This window comes from Heterodontus francisci, chromosome 38 (genome assembly GCF_036365525.1).
Source record: "Heterodontus francisci isolate sHetFra1 chromosome 38, sHetFra1.hap1, whole genome shotgun sequence".
Taxonomy (NCBI): Eukaryota; Metazoa; Chordata; class Chondrichthyes; order Heterodontiformes; family Heterodontidae; genus Heterodontus; species Heterodontus francisci.
This window is the reverse complement of record NC_090408.1, coordinates 33321976-33340791: the sequence shown is the minus strand read 5'-3', so window position 1 is coordinate 33340791 and position 18816 is coordinate 33321976. Positions and strand designations below refer to the sequence as shown.

The following is an 18816-nucleotide window of genomic DNA, read 5'->3' as shown; positions in this document are numbered from 1 at the left end:
CCTACCCCATACATCTCTTCAGCTTCACAGGGAAGCAGGAGGTGTACGATATCTTTATGATGGTTAAGTGTCATGCCAGGCTAATGAAGACATGATGGGGAGGTACCTGCTACATAGTTGATGGGCAAAACTATGTTTTCACCATCCATTCAAAAAGTTATAGTTCCAATTGATTCGGGGAGCATAACTTTAACCCTGGGATGGAAATATATTCTAGGGACTGTTAAGTCCGATAAGGCAACATCTGCAGAAGGATTGTTCATTAATTTCTCTGTAACTATCTTCAACGTAATGTGAATTGTCATGTAGTAGGGTTGGACAAAAGATATAAAGTGTGGGTGTTAGATATTTTTGAATTCAAAGGTCTGGCCAGCAAAGTACACCATAATGTGTACTGAATTTCCCAGCCAAATCTTGCAAGGTTTTTCCATAAGTGTATTGTTTATTATTACATGCTTAATAAATCTGTGTGCATTTGATGTGTAACTTACAAGTAAGAAACTTTACTTTAGTCACTTTAGTTATTCTTACCTGCTTTTTCCTTTACTTCTGCAGGACTCATCCTCCTCTGGTTCCTCATCAGATTGAAACACCGTTGATTCACAGACCTTGTTGAAGTCTCCATGAAGCATAAAATCCCCGTTCCCCAGGCTCCTCTGCAGGCAGTGATTGCTGCTGCGAAACCCAGTACCTGTATGCTCCATGGAAGAGGCATTTCCACAAATCTATTGATAAAAGAAAATAGAGGGCTACACAATTTGTGGCCAAACGAGAATACAAATAGACAAAAATAAGGTTTTGCAGTGGTTCAAGACACAGACCTTAGATTATTGGTACTAGTGTCTGAATCAAAGTCAGAAGTAAAGTATGGAAGTCTCCCCTCGCTTGGTGCTGAACTTTCAATAGCAAGTTTTTTAAAATGTTTTTTTATTTGTTTCATGGGTTTACAGCATCACTAGCAATGCCAGCATTTGTTGCCCATCCCGAATTGCCCTTGAGAAGGTGGTGATCAGCTGCCTTCTTGAATTGCTGCAGACCTTGGGTTGTAGGTACACCCACAGTGCTGTTAGGAAGGGAGTTCCAGGATTTTGACCCAGCAACAGTGAAGGGACAGCGATATAGTTCCAAGTCAGGATGGTGTGTTTCTTTGGAGGGGAACTTGCAGGTGGTGGTGTTCCCATGCATCTGCTGCCCTTTTCGCGGGTTTGGAAGTTGCTGCCGAAGGAGGCGTGATGAGTTGCTGCAGTGCATCTTGTATATGATACACACTGCTGCCACTGTGCATCGTTGGTGGTGGGAGTGAATGTTGAAGGTGGTAGATGGGGTGCCAATAAAGTGGGCTGCTTTGTCCTGGATGGTATTGAGCTTCTTCAGTGTTGTTGGAGCTGCACCCATTCAGGCAAGTGGACAGTATTCCATCACACTCCTGACTTGTACCTTGTAAATGGTGGACAGGCTTTTGGGAGACAGGAGGTGAGTTAGTCATCACAGAATTCCCAGTTTCTGACCTGCTCTTGTAGCCATTGCAATTAAATGGCTGGTCCAGTTCAGTTTCTGGTTAATGGCGACCCCCAGGATGTTGATAGTGTAGGATTCAGTGATGGTAATGCTACTGAATATCAAGGGGAGATGGTTAGGTTCTCTCTTGCTGGAGATGGTCATTGCGTGGCACATGTGTGGCACGAATGTTACTTGCCACTTATCAGCCCAAGCCTGGATGTTGTCCGGGTCTTGCTGCATATGGACATGGGCTGCTTCAATATCTGAGGAGTTGCAACTTTGTACAATCATCAGCAAACATCCCCACTTCTGACCTTATGATGGAGGGAAGGTCATTGATGAAGCAGCTGAAGATGGTTGGGCCCAGGACACTACCCTGAGTAACTCTGCAGTGATGTCCTGGGACTGAGATGATTGACCTCCAACAATCACAACCATCTTCCTTTGTGCTAGGTATGACTCCAACCAGTGGAGAATTTTCTCCCTGATTTCCATTGACTTCAATTTGGCTAGGGCACCTTGATGTACTCGCTCAAATGCTGCATTGATCTCAAGGGAAGTCACTCTCACCTCACCTCTGGAGTTCAGCTCTTTTGTCCATGTTTGAACCAAGCCTGTAATGAGGTCAGGAGCCAAGTGACCTTGGCAGAACCCAAACTGAGCATCAGTGAGAAGGTTGTTGCTATTTAAGTGCTGCTTGATAGCACTGTCGACACCTTCACTTTGCTGATGAACGACAGTAGACTGATGGGGCGGTAATTGGCCGGATTGGATTTGTCCTGCTTTTTGTCGAGAGGACGTACCTGGGCAATTTTCCACATCATCGGGCAAATGCCAGTGTTGCAGCTGTACTGGAACAGCGTGGCTAGGAACATAGGAACACAGGAGCAGGCCATTCAGCCTGCCCTGCCATTCAACACAACCCTGGCTGATCATCCACCTTTTTCCCATACTATCCTCATATCCTTTTATATCATTTGTATTTAGAAATCTGTCAATCTCTACTTTAAACATAATCAATGACTGAGCTTCCACAGCCCTCTGGGATAGAGAATTCCAAAGATTCGCAACCCTCTGAGTAAAGACATTTCTCCTCATCTCTGTCCTAAGTGGCTTCCTCCTTATTTTTAAATTGTGTCCCCTGGTTCTAGACTCCCCAACCAGGGGAAACATCTTATCTGCATCTACCTTATCTATTCATTTAAGTATTTTGTAGGTTTCAATGAGATCACCTCTCATTCTTCGATACTCTAGAGAATACAAGTCCAGTTTCCCCAATCGCTCTTCATAGGACAGTCCTGCCATCCCAGGAACAAGTCTGGTGAACCTTTGTTGCACTCCCTCTATGGCAATAATATCCTTCCTAAGGTAAAGGGACCAAAACTGCACACAGTACTTCAGGTGCAGTCTAACCAAGGTTTTATATAATTGAAGCAAGACCTCGCAACTCATGTACTCAACTCCTCTTGCGATAAAGGCTAACATACCATGAACCTTTTTATTTGCTTGTTGCACCTGCATGTTAGCTTTCAGTGACTTATTGACAAGGACACCCAGGTCCCTTTGTACATCTACACTTTCTAATCTCTTACCATTTAAGAAATACTCTGCACATCTGTTCCTCACATTTTTCCACATTATATTCCATCTACCATGTTCTTGCCCTAAGTCTGTCCAAATCCCCTTGAAGCCACAGTGGTTAGCACCGCAGCCTCACAGCTCCAGCGACCCGGGTTCAATTCTGGGTACTGCCTGTGTGGAGTTTGCAAGTTCTCCCTGTGTCTGCGTGGGTTTCCTCCGGGTGCTCCAGCTTCCTCCCACAGCCAAAAGACTTGCAGGTTGATAGGTAAATTGACCATTATAAATTGCCCCTAGTATAGGTAGGTGGTAGGGAAAATGTAGGGGACAGGTGGGGATGTGGTAGGAATATGGGATTAGTGTAGGATTAGTATAAATGGGTGGTTAATGGTCGGCACTGTTTCAGTGCTGTATCTCTAAATCTAAACACACATTCCCACCTAGTTTTGTGTCATCCGCGAACTTGGACATATTACATTTGATCCTTACATCCAAATCGTTGATATATATTGTGGACAGCTGGGGCCCAAGCACTAATCCTTGCGGTACCCCACTAGTCACAGCCTGCCACCGCGAAAATGGCCCGTTTATTCCCACTCTCTACTTTCTGCCTGTTAGCCAATCCTTAACCTATGCCAGTATATTCCCTCCTATCCCATGTGCTTTAATTTTGCTAACCAACCTCCTGTGGAGGACTTCATCAAGTATACCACGTCCACTGACTCCCCTTTATCAATTCTGTTAGTAACATCCTCAAAAAACTCCAACAGGTTCATCAAACATGATTTCCCATTCATGCTGACTATGCCCAATCAGATCATTATTATCCAAGTGTCCATTTATCACATCCTTTAGAATAGATTCTAGCATTTTCCCAATGACTGATGTAAGACTAACAGGTCTGTAATTCCCTGTTTTCTCTCTCCCTCCCTTCTTAAATAGTGGGGTGACATTTGCGACCTTCCAATCTGCAGGAGCCGTTCCAGAATCTATAGAATTTTAGATCACCAATGCATCCACTATCTCCATAGCTACCTCTTTCAACACTCTGGGATGTAGGATATCAGGTGCTGGGGCCTTATCAACCTTCAGCCCCATTAATTTCTCCAATACAACCTTCTTACTAATACTAATTTCCTTCAATTCCTCATTCTCCCTAATCCCTTGGATCTCTAATTCTGGGAGATTTCTTGTATCTTCCTCAGTGAAGACAGATACAAAGTAATCATTTAGCTTCTCTGCCATTTCTCTATTCCCCATTATAAATTCTCCTGACTCTGCCTGTAATGGACCCACATTTGTCTTAGCCAAACGTTTCCTTTTTACATACCTATAGAAGCTTCTACAGTCCGTTTTTATATTTTTTGCCAGCTGATATTCATTTTCTATTCTCCCTTTCTTTATCAGTTTCTTAGTCCTCTTTTGCTGTATTCTAAAATCCTCCCAATCCTCAGGTATACTATTATTTCTGGCAACTTTATAGGTCTTTTCTTTTAATCTTATACCATCCTTAACTTCCTTTGTATCCACGGTTGACTGTCTTTACTTTTGAGGTTTTTGTGCCTTGAAGGAATGTATTGTTGCTGTAAACTATGTAATATTTCTTTAAAGACTATCCATTGCCTATGTATTGTCACACCTTTCAATGTATTTTCCCAATCCACCTCAGCCAATTTGCCCCTTATACCTTCATAATTTCCTTTGTTTAAATTTAACGCCCTGGCTTCAAGTTGAACTACCTCAGTTTCAAACATAATGTAAAATTCTATCATATTATGGTCACTCGTCCCTAAAGATTCTCTTACAAGAAGATTATTAATTAGCCCTTTCTCATTACATAACACTAGATCTAAAATAGCCTGTTCTCTAGCCAGTTCCTCAACATACTGCACTAGAAAACCATCCCTAACACACTCCAGAAACTTGTCCTCCACAGCATTAGTGCTATTAGGTTTACCCAGTCTAGGGGCGGGGCTAGTTCTGCAGCACAAGTATTCAGTACTATAGCTGTGATGTTGTCAGAAACCATAGCCTTTGCAGTATCCAGTGCCTTCAGCACGTGATATCACGTGGAGTTTTTCAAGTTAACTGGACAAGTTCTGTTGTAAATAATTGGTAATGGCAGTGCCCTGATGGCTCACTGGGTAAAAACACTGCCTAGTATACTACAGATCAGGACCATTCCCTCGTCTATGTTGAATTAGCTGATCTCTGCCAGGGTGGCAGGGAGATGGAAATCAGACAGGCTCTAATTCCTGACCTCTATCTAGTGACCACTTACTAGACAGTGCCTGTCTATGGCAATCAGATAAGGACAGGCTGGGCTCAGCTGTGAAACCCTCCACTGGTAAAATAATCTGCCAGCCCTTAGCATCTCAGTTTACACATGCAGAATAGCAAATTGGGTGAGGCATTGGAAAGTAAGTGGCACCAGTAGAACTGTGTCCAGCAAGGAGTCAGCACCTTCAGAAAATGAGGAAGAAAACTGGTGGAAAAAAGCCTCATTCGGTGTTTATTTGTAACGTTGGTTAGTTAATTTGTTGGTTGCCTCCGGACTCGACTCGACTCTGACCCTGCCTCAGCTCGTCTGCTGTTGGAAACCTTATCCATGCCTTTGTTACTTCTGGACTTGACTCTTCCAATGATCTCCTGGCCGGCCTCCCATCTTCCATCATACATGAAATTGTGCTCATCCAAAGCTCTGCTGCACATATCTTAACTCTCGCCAAATTTCATTCACCCATCACCCCCTGTGCTTACTTACCTTCACTGGCTCCACATTTGACAATAATTTGTTTTTAAAATCATCATCCTTATTTTCAAATCACTCCATTGCCTCATCCCTCTCTATCTGTGTAGCTTTCTCCAGCCCTACAAGCCTTCAAGATGTTGTCGTTAACCATGAATCGAAGAACCTCCCTTAGCCTCCCATTTTGTCAGTCCCCAAACATCAGCTGACTGAAGAGGATATTTATATTCAAATGACAGAAAGGATCTGAATCATTGAGGTAACATAATGAAATTGGGAACAAGTTATAAATAACTTGGGTTCACTGTGTTGCTTTCCCCACGGTCTTTAGCCATCTGGGTCCTAAACTCCGAAACTCTCTCCCTAAACCACTCTGCCTCTCCAACTTTCTCTCCTTCAGAACCCACCTCTTTCACCATGCTTTTAGTCACCCCTCCTAATATCTCCTTCTTTGTCCCTGTGCCAACTTATGCCTAATTACATTCCTGTGAAGTGCCTGGGGCCATTTTACTATGTTAAATGCAAATTATTGTTGTAAATGAAATCAACATCACAGGCCACTGACAGTCAACCAATCCTGTTCTTGTAATGGGAGTAATTGATGATATCATCCAGGGTAATTCAGCTTTGCATCATTAAAGGAAGATTACAGTGTCTTATCACATCTCTCTGAAAAGTGCATCACAAACAATTACTTTTGAAGAGCAGTGAGTGTTATGCAGACAAACATGGCAGCTATTTTACACACATCATCCCAGAAGTCTCAGTAACATCAATGAGCCATTTCTTGACATTGATTGAGGGACTTGTGTCGACAAGAACACCAAAAAAAAATTTCCTTTCTCTGACTAGTGTTGTAGGATCTTTTACATCCATTTGAAGCACCAGAAATAGCAGGGAGGGCTGTTGGCTTAATGCCTCATCCAAAGGACGCCACTTCCAACAATGCAGTACACCCCTAAATTGTCAGCTCACATTATACATTCAAATCCTCAAAGGGCTTGAAGTCACAACCTTCTGACCTCGGGACCAAATGAGCCAAGCCAACATCACTGATGTTACATCTGGGTAGTATATTTGCAAGGCATCTCATAGGTGAATTGAAACACACCTTTTTGGAGTGTATTCTTCCAGTCTCATCATTGAGAATGTGGTTGGAATGTAGCACATCTAATCTGCAAGGGTGAGCAGTGTCCAGAGGGGCAGTGTGAGGCCTGCAGCTGAGGTCGGCAAGGCGAAGACTTTCCAGCAGATCATCCACTGACACTGCAGACTGATTCCCTCCTATCAGCTTCAGTCTGCTCTGCAATTCAACAATCTGATCCTCCTGGTCCAATAATGTTTCAGTCTGAAAAAACAATTCAAAATAAAATATTTCTTCCTCTCCCTCCCTCCTTCCCAATTTCCCTGCTGCATGTGACTGGCGACTCGTACTGAGGTACAGGATTCAATAAGGAATTTAGGAGAAACTTCTTTACCCAAAGGATGATTAGAATGTAGAACCTGCTATCACATGGAATATATGAGGTGAGAAGCAAAGATACATTTAAAGGGAAGCTAGATAAATACATGAGCGAAAGGAATAGAAGGATATGCTGACGGGGTTAGCTGAAGGACGGTGGGAGTAGTTTCATGTGGAGCATAAGCACTGGCATAGGCCAGTTGACTCGAATGGCTTGGTTCTGTGCTGTATATTCTATGCAATATAATTCCACATTCATTGGTTGCCCTCAGTACCTTTCTCAAGTGGCCATTCTTTATGTGCAAATCTGGCAGCCAAGACAGCTAAGACTGATCCTGTCCTCACTTGGCCTCCGCACACATGGAGTCATGGAAAATATGCAACATAAATTCACTTGGATGATCCCTTGAATTAGAAGATATAGTTATGATGAAGGAATTGAAAAACTAGGACTCTATTCACTGGAGCAAAAAAAGTTAAGGTGGGTTGGGGTTTCAATCTAATGGATCTAATTTCAAAATTCTGGAACTGCTTGACAGGATATATAAAGCAAAAGTGCATAAACACAGGGTTAGTACTAGAAGCACAATCAGGAAGGCCGGAAGAAACTTTGAGGCAATCAGAATATGGAGTACACTACCACAATTTATTATTAAATGCTGTATTTGATGCAGCTTCAAGAGGGAATTAAATAAACATTTGAAGAAAAATATTAAAAGGGAAGGAGCATGGAAATGTGATAAGAATAGACAAGTGTGGAACTAACCATGCTAAATGGTGATTCACTGATAAGTATTTAAGGCCTACAACAGCATCAATATGTCATTGCTAACAACACACAAACATTACAACTGTCCATAATGAAAACAAAAACATGATGGAACTGCACAGCAGGACCGTCAGCGCCTGGAGCAGAAAAGACAAAATCCAAACTGGGTCGCACTTGAGAGAAGGAAAAATTATGAAGAAATGTTTAAGTGACTGAACCTATTGCAGGAGAAAGACTAAAGGGAAATGTGATCTTCTCTGAGCAGTCTCATAGGATTACTTTTGGTGTCAACTAATACCTTCAAAAAGGAGCTGGATCAGTATTTGTTGAGAAAGGAGATTGAAGGTTACAGAGATATAAACAATGTTCCTTGCTACTTTTCAGTGATGGTCAGAGATGAAAATTATGGGATAGAAATTCGTCTTGAATGGTGGCATAAACATGCGATATCGGTTCGGCTGCCCGTTATACCCAGTGCCTGACCGCTAACTGTGATGGAACTGAATATCAAGCACTGCGTATAACGGTCAATATCAGATTGGCCGTCTATTTTGCACCACCGCCCAAGAAAAATTTCTACCCCAAGGTGTTTTTAACTAAAATGGATGGTGTGGAAGGGAAGCCCAATAGAATAATCAGGCATAAATCCCAAATCTACCGGATATGCTCGATGGATGCTGATTTCTCAGGCTGAATTTTCTAAACTCTTATGCAAACCTGTCTTTTTTTTGACAGAGCGGTGTCCTTTTTTAATTTATGTTCTGTTAGGTACTGGAAACAGTCCAGCTCCTTGTGTCTGCTGTTCCTGATCATGCTCAAGCTAGTAAGATCTGTGACTGAGCCCAGACATGTGGCTGCTACCTGCTGTTTAAACCGCTCCATGGCATCCTCCAGGGCTGCCAGGAAATCTCTATTTTCTTCCTCCAGCTGCTGAACCTTTGCCTGCAGTTTTGGAAAAAGCTGCTCCTGTTCTTGCATGGAATCTGTGTCAACTTCAGTGGGACCCTGTACAGAAAGGAGGAGGATAATGTCAATATCACAATGTACAGCCATCACAGATAAAGTGACAATAACCATTCATGATACAGTCTCTGGACTATTTGCCATGCTGGTTCCAAACACCATAGGAAACTTTTTTTACATACGACAATAAACTTTGATTTATGGTGTACTTAATTCAACCCATAAATTGCTTCCACCACTACCACCACCAGTGACAGATCTGTAACTATTAATACTTCACCCTAGTGTTGCACATCTCGAAATGCTCCCTCCAAACTTAACAGAGTTCCGATGATCAGAATCTAGAATTATACCACTGGGTGTTTTTCATATTTCTAGCGGATGCTATATGAAAATATTACAGGCCCTTTCAAAATCTGTGCAGAAAACACTGCATATGGTGTGACTGCATGGAAAGTTCACACACTCACTGAAATCTTGGTGACAACACTGCATCAGAAAAACCTTCAGTTACTGACCAGCATGGAGCTGTTAAAGGAGGAATGTAGGGAAGCTCAGTATCAGTAAAAACTCCACTTCACCCATTGGTCCTAAACATATCTATCCAATTGGAGAAAGAATTGGATAGCTATTTCTATAAATACGTAAAGTGCCTGGGAAGTTAGGTGGCAGGTACAGTTCAACACAAATAAGTAATGAATTTTGGAACTAAGAATACAGAAAGCTTGAAATCGCCTCAATGCTATATTGCGATTTATCATCAAGGACCTTGATTTTTTTCATCTAGGTTCCTCAGCAATAAAAAGAGACATTTGTCTTAACTCTGCCTGGTACTTTTGCACCCTTTTATAGAAATCAATAGAATCCCATCCTTCAAGGGTGTACCTGTGAAATGGATACATTCCGGGTCTTGGGTTCCTTGGGTATAACCCGGGTCTTGGGTTCATCAGCTGAATTGCACTCAATACCACTGTCCAGGGCGGAGGCAGTGGAAAGCTCACTCCGCGTCTCTTCCACAATTGTTATCCACTCTTTCACTTTTAGCACCTGATCTACTGTGAGGTTTCTGTCTCCCTGCAGCTCCATAAAGATTCGGTACGCATTATCCGTGCAGGTCCGGTAATGGGAGCTCTCAGCATGTAGTCGGGCCATGTATTCTTCGGTCGACCGCCTGAAGCACTTGCCTAATGCCGCATGCTGGTTGTGCTCCAAAGCCTCATGAAGAGTCTTGATTTGCACTTCCAGTTCATTGGTACGATCCACCTCCTTCTTACAGTTTATCACTGCCTGGTTTTTAATGTTCTGGGCCCTTTTGGCATAATTTAAAGAGTTCAAATTCTCATCAAAGTTCAAGGAAGAGGGGCTTATGCAGGCAATCATCAGCGTTTTTGCATTCCCGCCAAGTGAGTCTTTCAGGATCCTGGTAATCTTGGAATCCCGATAAGGAATATGGGAACTCTTTCTCCTTGGATCACCCAGGGCACTGATGACGTTGCCCAATGCCAACAATCCACTGTTGATCTGAATGGATTCCTTCAAGCGTTCGCCAGTGTTGCCTGTTTTTACAATTCGTTCTGAACCTGCCAAGTCCACAAAGTGGAACTTAGAGGTTATCACCTGCGTGGAGCTTAATGGATCTCCAGCAGTGGCTGTGAGTCGTGTGGTACGACCAAGTCCTCGCCTCTGCTCCATAGTAATGGTAAAGATGGTGTGAGAGCGGCTGGAGTGTGTGTTCACCTGAGTGGTGCCAGTGTGCTTGGCAGTGTTACCAATCTCTAGTAGGCTCAAAGCTTCATCCAAACCTTCCACTTCACATTCTTTGACACCGCAGAGCACTGGAGACGAAACAGATATTCACAAGTCAATGAACAGGCAAAACAATGCCCATTCGACAGGAGCTGCAAACGGTTTAGCAAATGAACATAACAATACCATGTTAAGTTCTCTTTATAGAAGTTACTGCCTCTTGAATCCACAGTTCCCTTAGCTTAGTGCTGCAGGAACAGGAGGTCAATTTCGGATGAAGACACATCCGATCTCAGCCTTCCTGAATACCAACTCACTGACCTGTATTTCCTTTGTCATCCTCTCGGATGCGGATGTCTTTGCCTGCTGTTTCCACCTCCAGCAGGTCTCTGAATTCTTCCTTGTAAACCTCAAGATATGACACCTTAACAGCGTGATCCACTGCATCATTCTCATCAATTAACTTAAATATCTCGGCCAAAGCACGGGGAATTATACCCTGGTCATCATCAGTCACAGAAGCTGAGGAGGAAAAAACTTAGGTAAATATTTGAACATGTAATGGATCCAACAGAACACAGACACTATCTAACACAGCGTAGATCAAAAATAATCTAGGAAAAGACCATTAGTCCCAAAATGCCTGTACCTTTTTTAATGGATCAACTCTGACTACCCACTTTATCACATTCCTCAAATCCTTCCTTCTTCAAAAACATATCTATTACTTTTTTCTTAACTCCATTTATAATAACTATTTTAATGTTTTTTCCTGGTAACTTATTCCACAATTAAAATATTATTACATGACATATCCGCAATCATTTTCAGGTAGTTATCTGGTTTTGGCTCCAATTTACAACACTACTAATTAACAAAATGTATTTAATGCCTCACAAGAGCCTTGTATATGTATAGTATTCCACCAAGCCCCCTCCTTTCTAACTGAGATTATTTATTTTTATTTATTTATTTAGAGATACAGCACTGAAACAGGCCCTTCGGCCCACCGAGTTTGTGCCGACCAAGAACCACCCATTTATACTAACCCTACAGTAATCCCATATTCCCTACCACACTGGGGGCAATTTACAATGGCCAATTTACCTATCACCTACAAGTGTTTGGCGGTGGGAGGAAACCGGAGCACCCGGCGAAAACCCACGCGTCACAGGGAGAACTTTCACTTGTCCCTGTGCAATGGCCAAGATAACTGGAGAATAATAACTGGAGAATAAGCACGAGAGGCCAGAAGCTTTTGTACTTCATAGTCCCTAGAATCACACACTGGTGCAAACACAGTAACTTCACATAAGCCACAGCACACAATGAGACAGAACAGTGCTGTCAAGCTGAAAATCAACACAATCGAGGCTTACGACAGATAAGAGTACTTACCGATAGTTACTCGACTAGTGCAAAAAACATCTCAACTAGACAGCTCTGATATTCTGTAATTATACATTTCTTCTGCCGTAGTTAGCTTCATCCCATGCCCATTGTCAATATTTCTCTGAGAAGTGGTGCTGCGGACTCCAGAAACCTCACCCTGCCTCCACCCTCCTCTTCTCCCTCCCACCCCCCCCCCCCCCCACCCCACCGCAAACCCACCTCAGCACCATTAACCACTCCCCTAATGAAGAATCTAGCTGGATCATATGGACAATTCAAACCAAGGCATCCTGACTTGTTATATCTAGCGACATAACTGTGGACAGCAAAAATTCCTTTTTCAAAGAACAAAGAACACTTGCATTTCACAACATCAGGACTTACCAATAAAGTACTTCTGATGTGTTGTCACTGTTGTAATTTAGCAAATATGGCAGACAACTTACCAACAGCAAAGTCCCAGTAATACAAAAATGACCAGACCATCTTTTTTAAGTGATGTTCACTGAGGGATAAATATTGGCCATTGCTGTGGATGAAAATCTTGTCATTGGATCATGATTAGGCTGATTTTTCCTTCTCCCTAGGACAGAGGCACTGAAGCAAATCTTAACACCCCATTTGAGATTGGGTAATAGCAGCAAGTGAGGATAGAACCTAGCACCTTTCCGATCTGTACAACTCAGTACCATACCATGCATTGCATTTACCAACTGAGCCACAATGGGAGCTCAAATGTTACATTTATTTTGACACAGAGGTACCTGTGAATTTTGAAGTGTTAACTCTCCTTTGTGCATAACTTACATATGTAAGCTTCCCCAATGGTATACGTTTTGCCTGATCCAGTCTGTCCGTAGGCAAACACAGTGGCATTAAAACCTTCAAAGAAAGCCTCAACGAGTGGTTCCACACAGCTGCTGTACACCTCATCCTGGCTGGAAGTCTGGTCAAAGATCACATCAAACTGAAAATGACGATTATTTCCCAGTGTAAGCTGCTGTGAGTCGAGGTCAATGTGGACACAAGACTGATGTCTGTGTAGAATTTCCTTGGGCAACAGTGGTCTGATCCGCACAGCCACCCTGACAGGTGTCTCCTCCACCTTTGTGGAGCCACTTGGCTTCGGCACCATGTCTGCAGCCCCAAGTAGCCACTGTTGGTAGCACAACTGGCAAGTTATCCAAGAATCCAAGTGCTTGGTAGTATTGGGCTAGTGCACAGTGGAAGGAAAATAAAGAAAATTAACTTCTATTATTCTTTCACTCAATGGGACCAATTACAAACTGCCAGATGATATATAGGATTATCTCTTAAATGTAGGTATTTTCCCCCCCTCCTATCCTGAAAGTGTTACTTGTGTGGGGGAGGGGAGGGGGATGGGGGGGGGGTGCTATTTCAGGAGGAGGAACAGATGAGCAGGCAGCAGCCTAGAGTTTTTTCTATGAGCTCAGGGAAAGCACTCCTGCTTCTTCTGGCCCAACCAAAGAAATAAACATTTTCTGGGCCATTTTCAAAGTGGCTTTCAGTAGTCCCTGCATTTTACAGTGAGCTTCCCATCTAAAACAGGCTGGTGCCTGGGCCACCTGTCTCAAGACCTTTACCAAGATGGCAGATATTGGAGCAACGGTACAAAGTGGCAGTAAGTGAGCCAATGCTCTTTTCAAGCCAGCGTTGCCCTGTTTATGCCAGGTGGACAGTTAAAATCACTCCTTTATATGCTTCTCTTCAATGAGATCAGAATTTAAACCCTTGTTGAAAAAAAAAATGACAGTTTTATAGTCAAAAGCAGGATATCAGGGAGCAACTTCAGACATCACTGAAATGACTGTGGCATATAAACATAGTGTGAAACAGCAGCAAAAAAAGATGGCCGGAATTTTACGCCGCCCCAGCGGGTCGGATGGTGGCGTGGGGGCGGTGTAAAATTGAGCGGTAGGCTCCGGGAGGCCTAACCGCCCCGATTCCACAACCGACCAAGTTTAAGGAGGTCCGGCAAGGGGTGAGAAGCGGCCCACCCGCCCAAGGCCAATCAAGACTATTAAGTGGCCACTTAACTGCCCTCACCCACCTCCGCGGATATTTTACCTGTGGCAAGCGGATGTGCTGTGGACGTGAAAGGCCGCCCAGCTATAGCTGCCGGCCTTTCCGCACCCCGGGGGGGTGGCGTCTGGCAATCGGGCACAGGGTGCCCGATTGAGGGCCGCCCCCACCTCCCAACCCAACCCCGGGATCCAAGACGCCCCCACCTCCCCCCAAACGACCACCCTAGCCTCACCAGGGCACTACCGATTTCCCTGGTGAGGCAACCCAAACTTACATTCAGTACCAGTTCCTTGGTATCCTCCTCGGCTAGCTGGGCTGCAGTCCCAGCCGTGGCCACCGCTTCCGGTGACGCTGCTGAGACTAAGAGCTGCCAGACCGCTGATTGGCAGGCAGCTCACTGTCGGGAGCTTTTCCTTCAAGTGGGTGTAAGTCCCGCCTCGGGCCAATTAAAGCCTGGGGATCCGTAAAATATGGGACAGATCCCCAGGCTGGGCGGAAGCGGGTTCGGCACCGACATTTACGTCGGAGTCCGCCTCCCATCCGCCCACTGTAAAATTCTGGCCGATATTTCAAACTGAAATAATTACAATTTATTGATCTCAAGGTCTCTGATAAATGATCATCTCTCGTTAGGGCAGGAACAAAAAAAAAGATCAACACAACATAACTCACGTCACCCTTCCACTGAGTGTTCTGCAATACAGCAGAACTTTGCTGTTAACTCTCATGGTTTGCAATCAGCTCTCCTGCATTGGAATCATCCAATTGCAAGTCGGCTATACAAGTAAAATCTCAAAGCAACAACAGGAGACACTGACCGTGAGTGTGGCTTGTGCAACAATTTCATTTCAAGCTATGTCTCCATGAGAATTCTTTCTTAAATGTATGTTTTGTTCCCCCCATTTCCCAGCCACGCCTCCTTATCACTCTCATGAAAGTGCTAGATCTTTTTGAGAGACAGTTCCATGGGTACAGCAACTGTGGCAGTGAAGATGTCTTAGAAACCACCACATTGCACCTTGTGATTCAGACCATCAATCTAAATCAAGGATTTCTGAAAATCAAAAAGATGTTGGGTTTTCTAAAGCTTGGAGGATTGGGATAGGGTTGAAGCTGAAAGAGGAAACTTAGGAATGGGGAAAGAGGAGGAAGAAGGTGGGGAGGAGATAGTGAAGAGATGATGATGGTGGTGGGGAGATGGGAGAGGAGGGGGGGAGATGGGAGAGGAGGGGGGGAGACGGGAGAGGAGGGGGGGAGACGGGAGAGGAGGGGGGGAGACGAGAGGGAGGGGGGGAGACGAGAGGGGGGGGGGGAGACGAGAGGGGGGGGGAGACGAGAGGGGGGGGGGAGACGAGAGGGGGGGGGGGAGACGAGAGGGGGGGGGGGGAGACGAGAGGGGGGGGGGGAGACGAGAGGGGGGGGGGGAGACGAGAGGGGGGGGGAGACGAGAGGGGGGGGGGGAGACGAGAGGGGGGGGGGGAGACGAGAGGGGGGGGGGAAGACGAGAGGGGGGGGGGGAGACGAGAGGGGGGGGGGGAGACGAGAGGGGGGGGGGGAGACGAGGGGGGGGGGAGACGAGAGGGGGGGGGGAGACGAGAGGGGGGGGGAGACGAGAGGGGGGGGGAGACGAGAGGGGGGGGGAGACGAGAGGGGGGGGGAGACGAGAGGGGGGGGGAGACGAGAGGGGGGGGGAGACGAGAGGGGGGGGGAGACGAGAGGGGGGGGGGGACACGAGAGGGGGGGGGAGACGAGAGGGGGGGGGAGACGAGAGGGGGGGGGAGACGAGAGGGGGGGGGAGACGAGAGGGGGGGGGGGAGACGAGAGGGGGGGGGGGGAGACGAGAGGGGGGGGGGGGAGACGAGAGGGGGGGGGGGAGACGAGAGGGGGGGGGGGGAGACGAGAGGGGGGGGGGGAGACGAGAGGGGGGGGGGGGAGACGAGAGGGGGGGGGGGAGACGAGAGGGGGGGGGGAGACGAGAGGGAGGGGGGGGACGAGAGGGGGGGGGGGGACGAGAGGGGGGGGGGAGACGAGAGGGGGGGGGGAGACGAGAGGGGGGGGGGGGGAGACGAGAGGGGGGGGGGGAGACGAGAGGGGGGGGGGAGACGAGAGGGGGGGGGGGGGAGACGAGAGGGGGGGGGGAGATGAGAGGGGGGGGGGAGGGTGGAAGAAGCACGAGGAGACAAAGAGCGCGGCGCTGCAAATCCAGCATGATGTGCATCACCGGCCGCTTGGTCCGGCACCAGTTCTCAGTAAAACCCGGGCCGAGCCACCCTGCACCGCTCCGTCACAGGCCGGAGAGGGAACTCCCGCGGTTGCCCACGGGGAAAGACCGAAGAAACACTCGGACTAAAGCAGCCACTGACCGGGGGGAAAGGCGGAGAATCGAACAGTCCGGGGCTGAGATACAGCGATCGGAACAGGCTCGGCTCACAGGAAACACGTCACCAGCAGTGCGACGATAAAACAGAAGCCGGAGTTAGAGAGGGTCATGACTATGGGGTCAAAGAGAGAAAGGAGCAGAGTCATGACCATGGGGTCAAAGAGAGAAAGGAGCAGAGTCATGACCATGGGGTCAAAGAGAGAAAGGAGCAGAGTCATGACCATGGGGTCAAAGAGAGAAAGGAGCAGAGTCATGACCATGGGGTCAAAGAGAGAAAGGAGCAGAGTCATGACCATGGGGTCAAAGAGAGAAAGGAGCAGAGTCATGACCATGGGGTCAAAGGGAGAAAGGAGCAGAGTCATGACCATGGGGTCAAAGAGAGAAAGGAGCAGAGTCATGACTATGGGGTCAAAGGGAGAAAGGAGCAGAGTCATGGCCATGGAGCCAAAGAGAGAAAGGAGCAGAGTCATGACCATGGGGTCAAAGAGAGAAAGGAGCAGAGTCATGACTATGGGGTCAAAGGGAGAAAGGAGCAGAGTCATGACCATGGGGTCAAAGAGAGAAAGGAGCAGAGTCATGACCATGGGGTCAAAGGGAGAAAGGAGCAGAGTCATGACCATGGGGTCAAAGAGAGAAAGGAGCAGAGTCATGACCATGGGGTCAAAGAGAGAAAGGAGCAGAGTCATGGCCATGGAGCCAAAGAGAGAAAGGAGCAGGGTCATGACTATGGGGTCAAAGAGAGAAAGGAGCAGAGTCATGGCCATGGAGCCAAAGAGAGAAAGGAGCAGAGTCATGACCATGGGGTCAAAGAGAGAAAGGAGCAGAGTCATGACCATGGGGTCAAAGAGAGAAAGGAGCAGGGTCATGACCATGGGGTCAAAGAGAGAAAGGAGCAGGGTCATGACCATGGGGTCAAAGAGAGAAAGGAGCAGGGTCTTGGCCATGGGGTCAAAGGAGGAAAAGAGCAGGGTCATGACCATGGGGCCAAAGGAGGATATGGGCAGGGACTGAATTATAGGACCAATGAGGGAGAGCGACAAAAGAGCAACAGCAGTCAACCCTGGGAGCGACTGCTCCAGACAGAAAGGGGGAGGCTCAGTGAAGGGGCTGAGGGAAATATGGGGTTAGACACATTGAGAGAAAGCAGCACTTAACCTTAAAATCTACCAGTTTGACCACACTTTTGGTCACCTTTCTCAATATCGCCTTATGTGGCTCAGTGTCAAATTTTGTCTGATAATGCTCCTGTGAAGTGCCTTGGGACATTTTACTACATTAAAGGCGCAATATAAATGGCAAGTTGTTGTTTGTATCCTGGGAGACGCAGAACAAGAGAGATTTGGCCAGATGAACAGAAAGGGAGAAAGAGGGGAACATAGTTCTAGGAAGATAGTGGAGCTGAATCTGAGTAAGTGACAAAAAGAGCCCATCATACACTGAGGATAGGGAAACTGAGAATGAGGGACAAGGGAGAGCCAGTAGGGTAAAGGGACTGAGCACAGCATTGAAATGGTGAGTGTGATGTGTACAGGGCATCACAAGCAGACACTGAAAAACAGGGAGACTGAGGCAGAAAAAGAGGAGATGCATGGGGAAGATAGATTAGGATAGTTTGAAGTTTCACGAAGGCAAAAGAGTGCAAAATGCCCATTTAGATGGACTGAAGCACTCCACTGATGGGCAGCCAGGATAATAAGGCTGCTTCCGGCTTTAATGGTAGGATTTATGTTGCTAGGTTGCAGTATTTTGCTCCAAAGTACCTACCAAAATCAACTCTTTAGGTTTGGACCCTGGAAAACAGTGGATACCTCTTTGCTTACTCTGCTGTCACTAAAGTTAGGTCTACCATCACTGGCGATGCATTAAATACAGCACAGCAGTACACACCACTGGTTAAATGGGAGATCTATAAAGCTTGAAAGGTCTTTGTGGTGACTCATTTTGTGACTTCATAGTCTGTGTGGCACTGAGCTGCATAACGCAGAGAGGCCTGTGCTCAATTAGCCGAACACTTCTGGGGCAGCTGATGGGTGCTATAATTGGTCTCAGAGTCCTAAACGGGAGAAATAAAATTAGTCAGGCTTCCTCCTTCTGACCATGACCCATTAACTCCTGCTGGGAAGTCTGCATATATGAATATTAGATGTGAACAGGATTGGGCTTGAAAAGGAAAGCATTTTTTAAAAAATACACCAATGGTACAGTCAGCTCAGGAATAATGCCACAGATAT

At 46.1% G+C, this 18816-nt stretch overlaps 1 protein-coding gene across 2 annotated transcripts in view; it reads right to left on the bottom strand.

Annotated features, from left to right (window-relative positions):
- The window catches only part of kif7 (kinesin family member 7), a 38638-nt gene extending 21998 nt beyond the window's left edge, over nt 1-16640 (bottom strand). Inside the window, exons 1-7 of one of the 2 annotated variants that reach the window (XM_068018056.1) lie at nt 16569-16640; nt 12967-13372; nt 11089-11289; nt 9907-10856; nt 8920-9063; nt 6939-7175; nt 532-725 (exon numbers count right to left, since the gene is read on the bottom strand). In XM_068018056.1, the coding sequence (XP_067874157.1) occupies nt 532-725; nt 6939-7175; nt 8920-9063; nt 9907-10856; nt 11089-11289; nt 12967-13294 (2054 nt within the window). In that variant the 5' untranslated portion in view covers nt 13295-13372; nt 16569-16640. Of the gene's footprint in view, nt 1-531; nt 726-6938; nt 7176-8919; nt 9064-9906; nt 10857-11088; nt 11290-12966; nt 13373-14479; nt 15381-16568 lie in introns of those variants that run through there. The other variant, XM_068018057.1, reaches the window with a different exon arrangement.
- Nucleotides 16641-18816: the final 2176 nt, after the last annotated feature.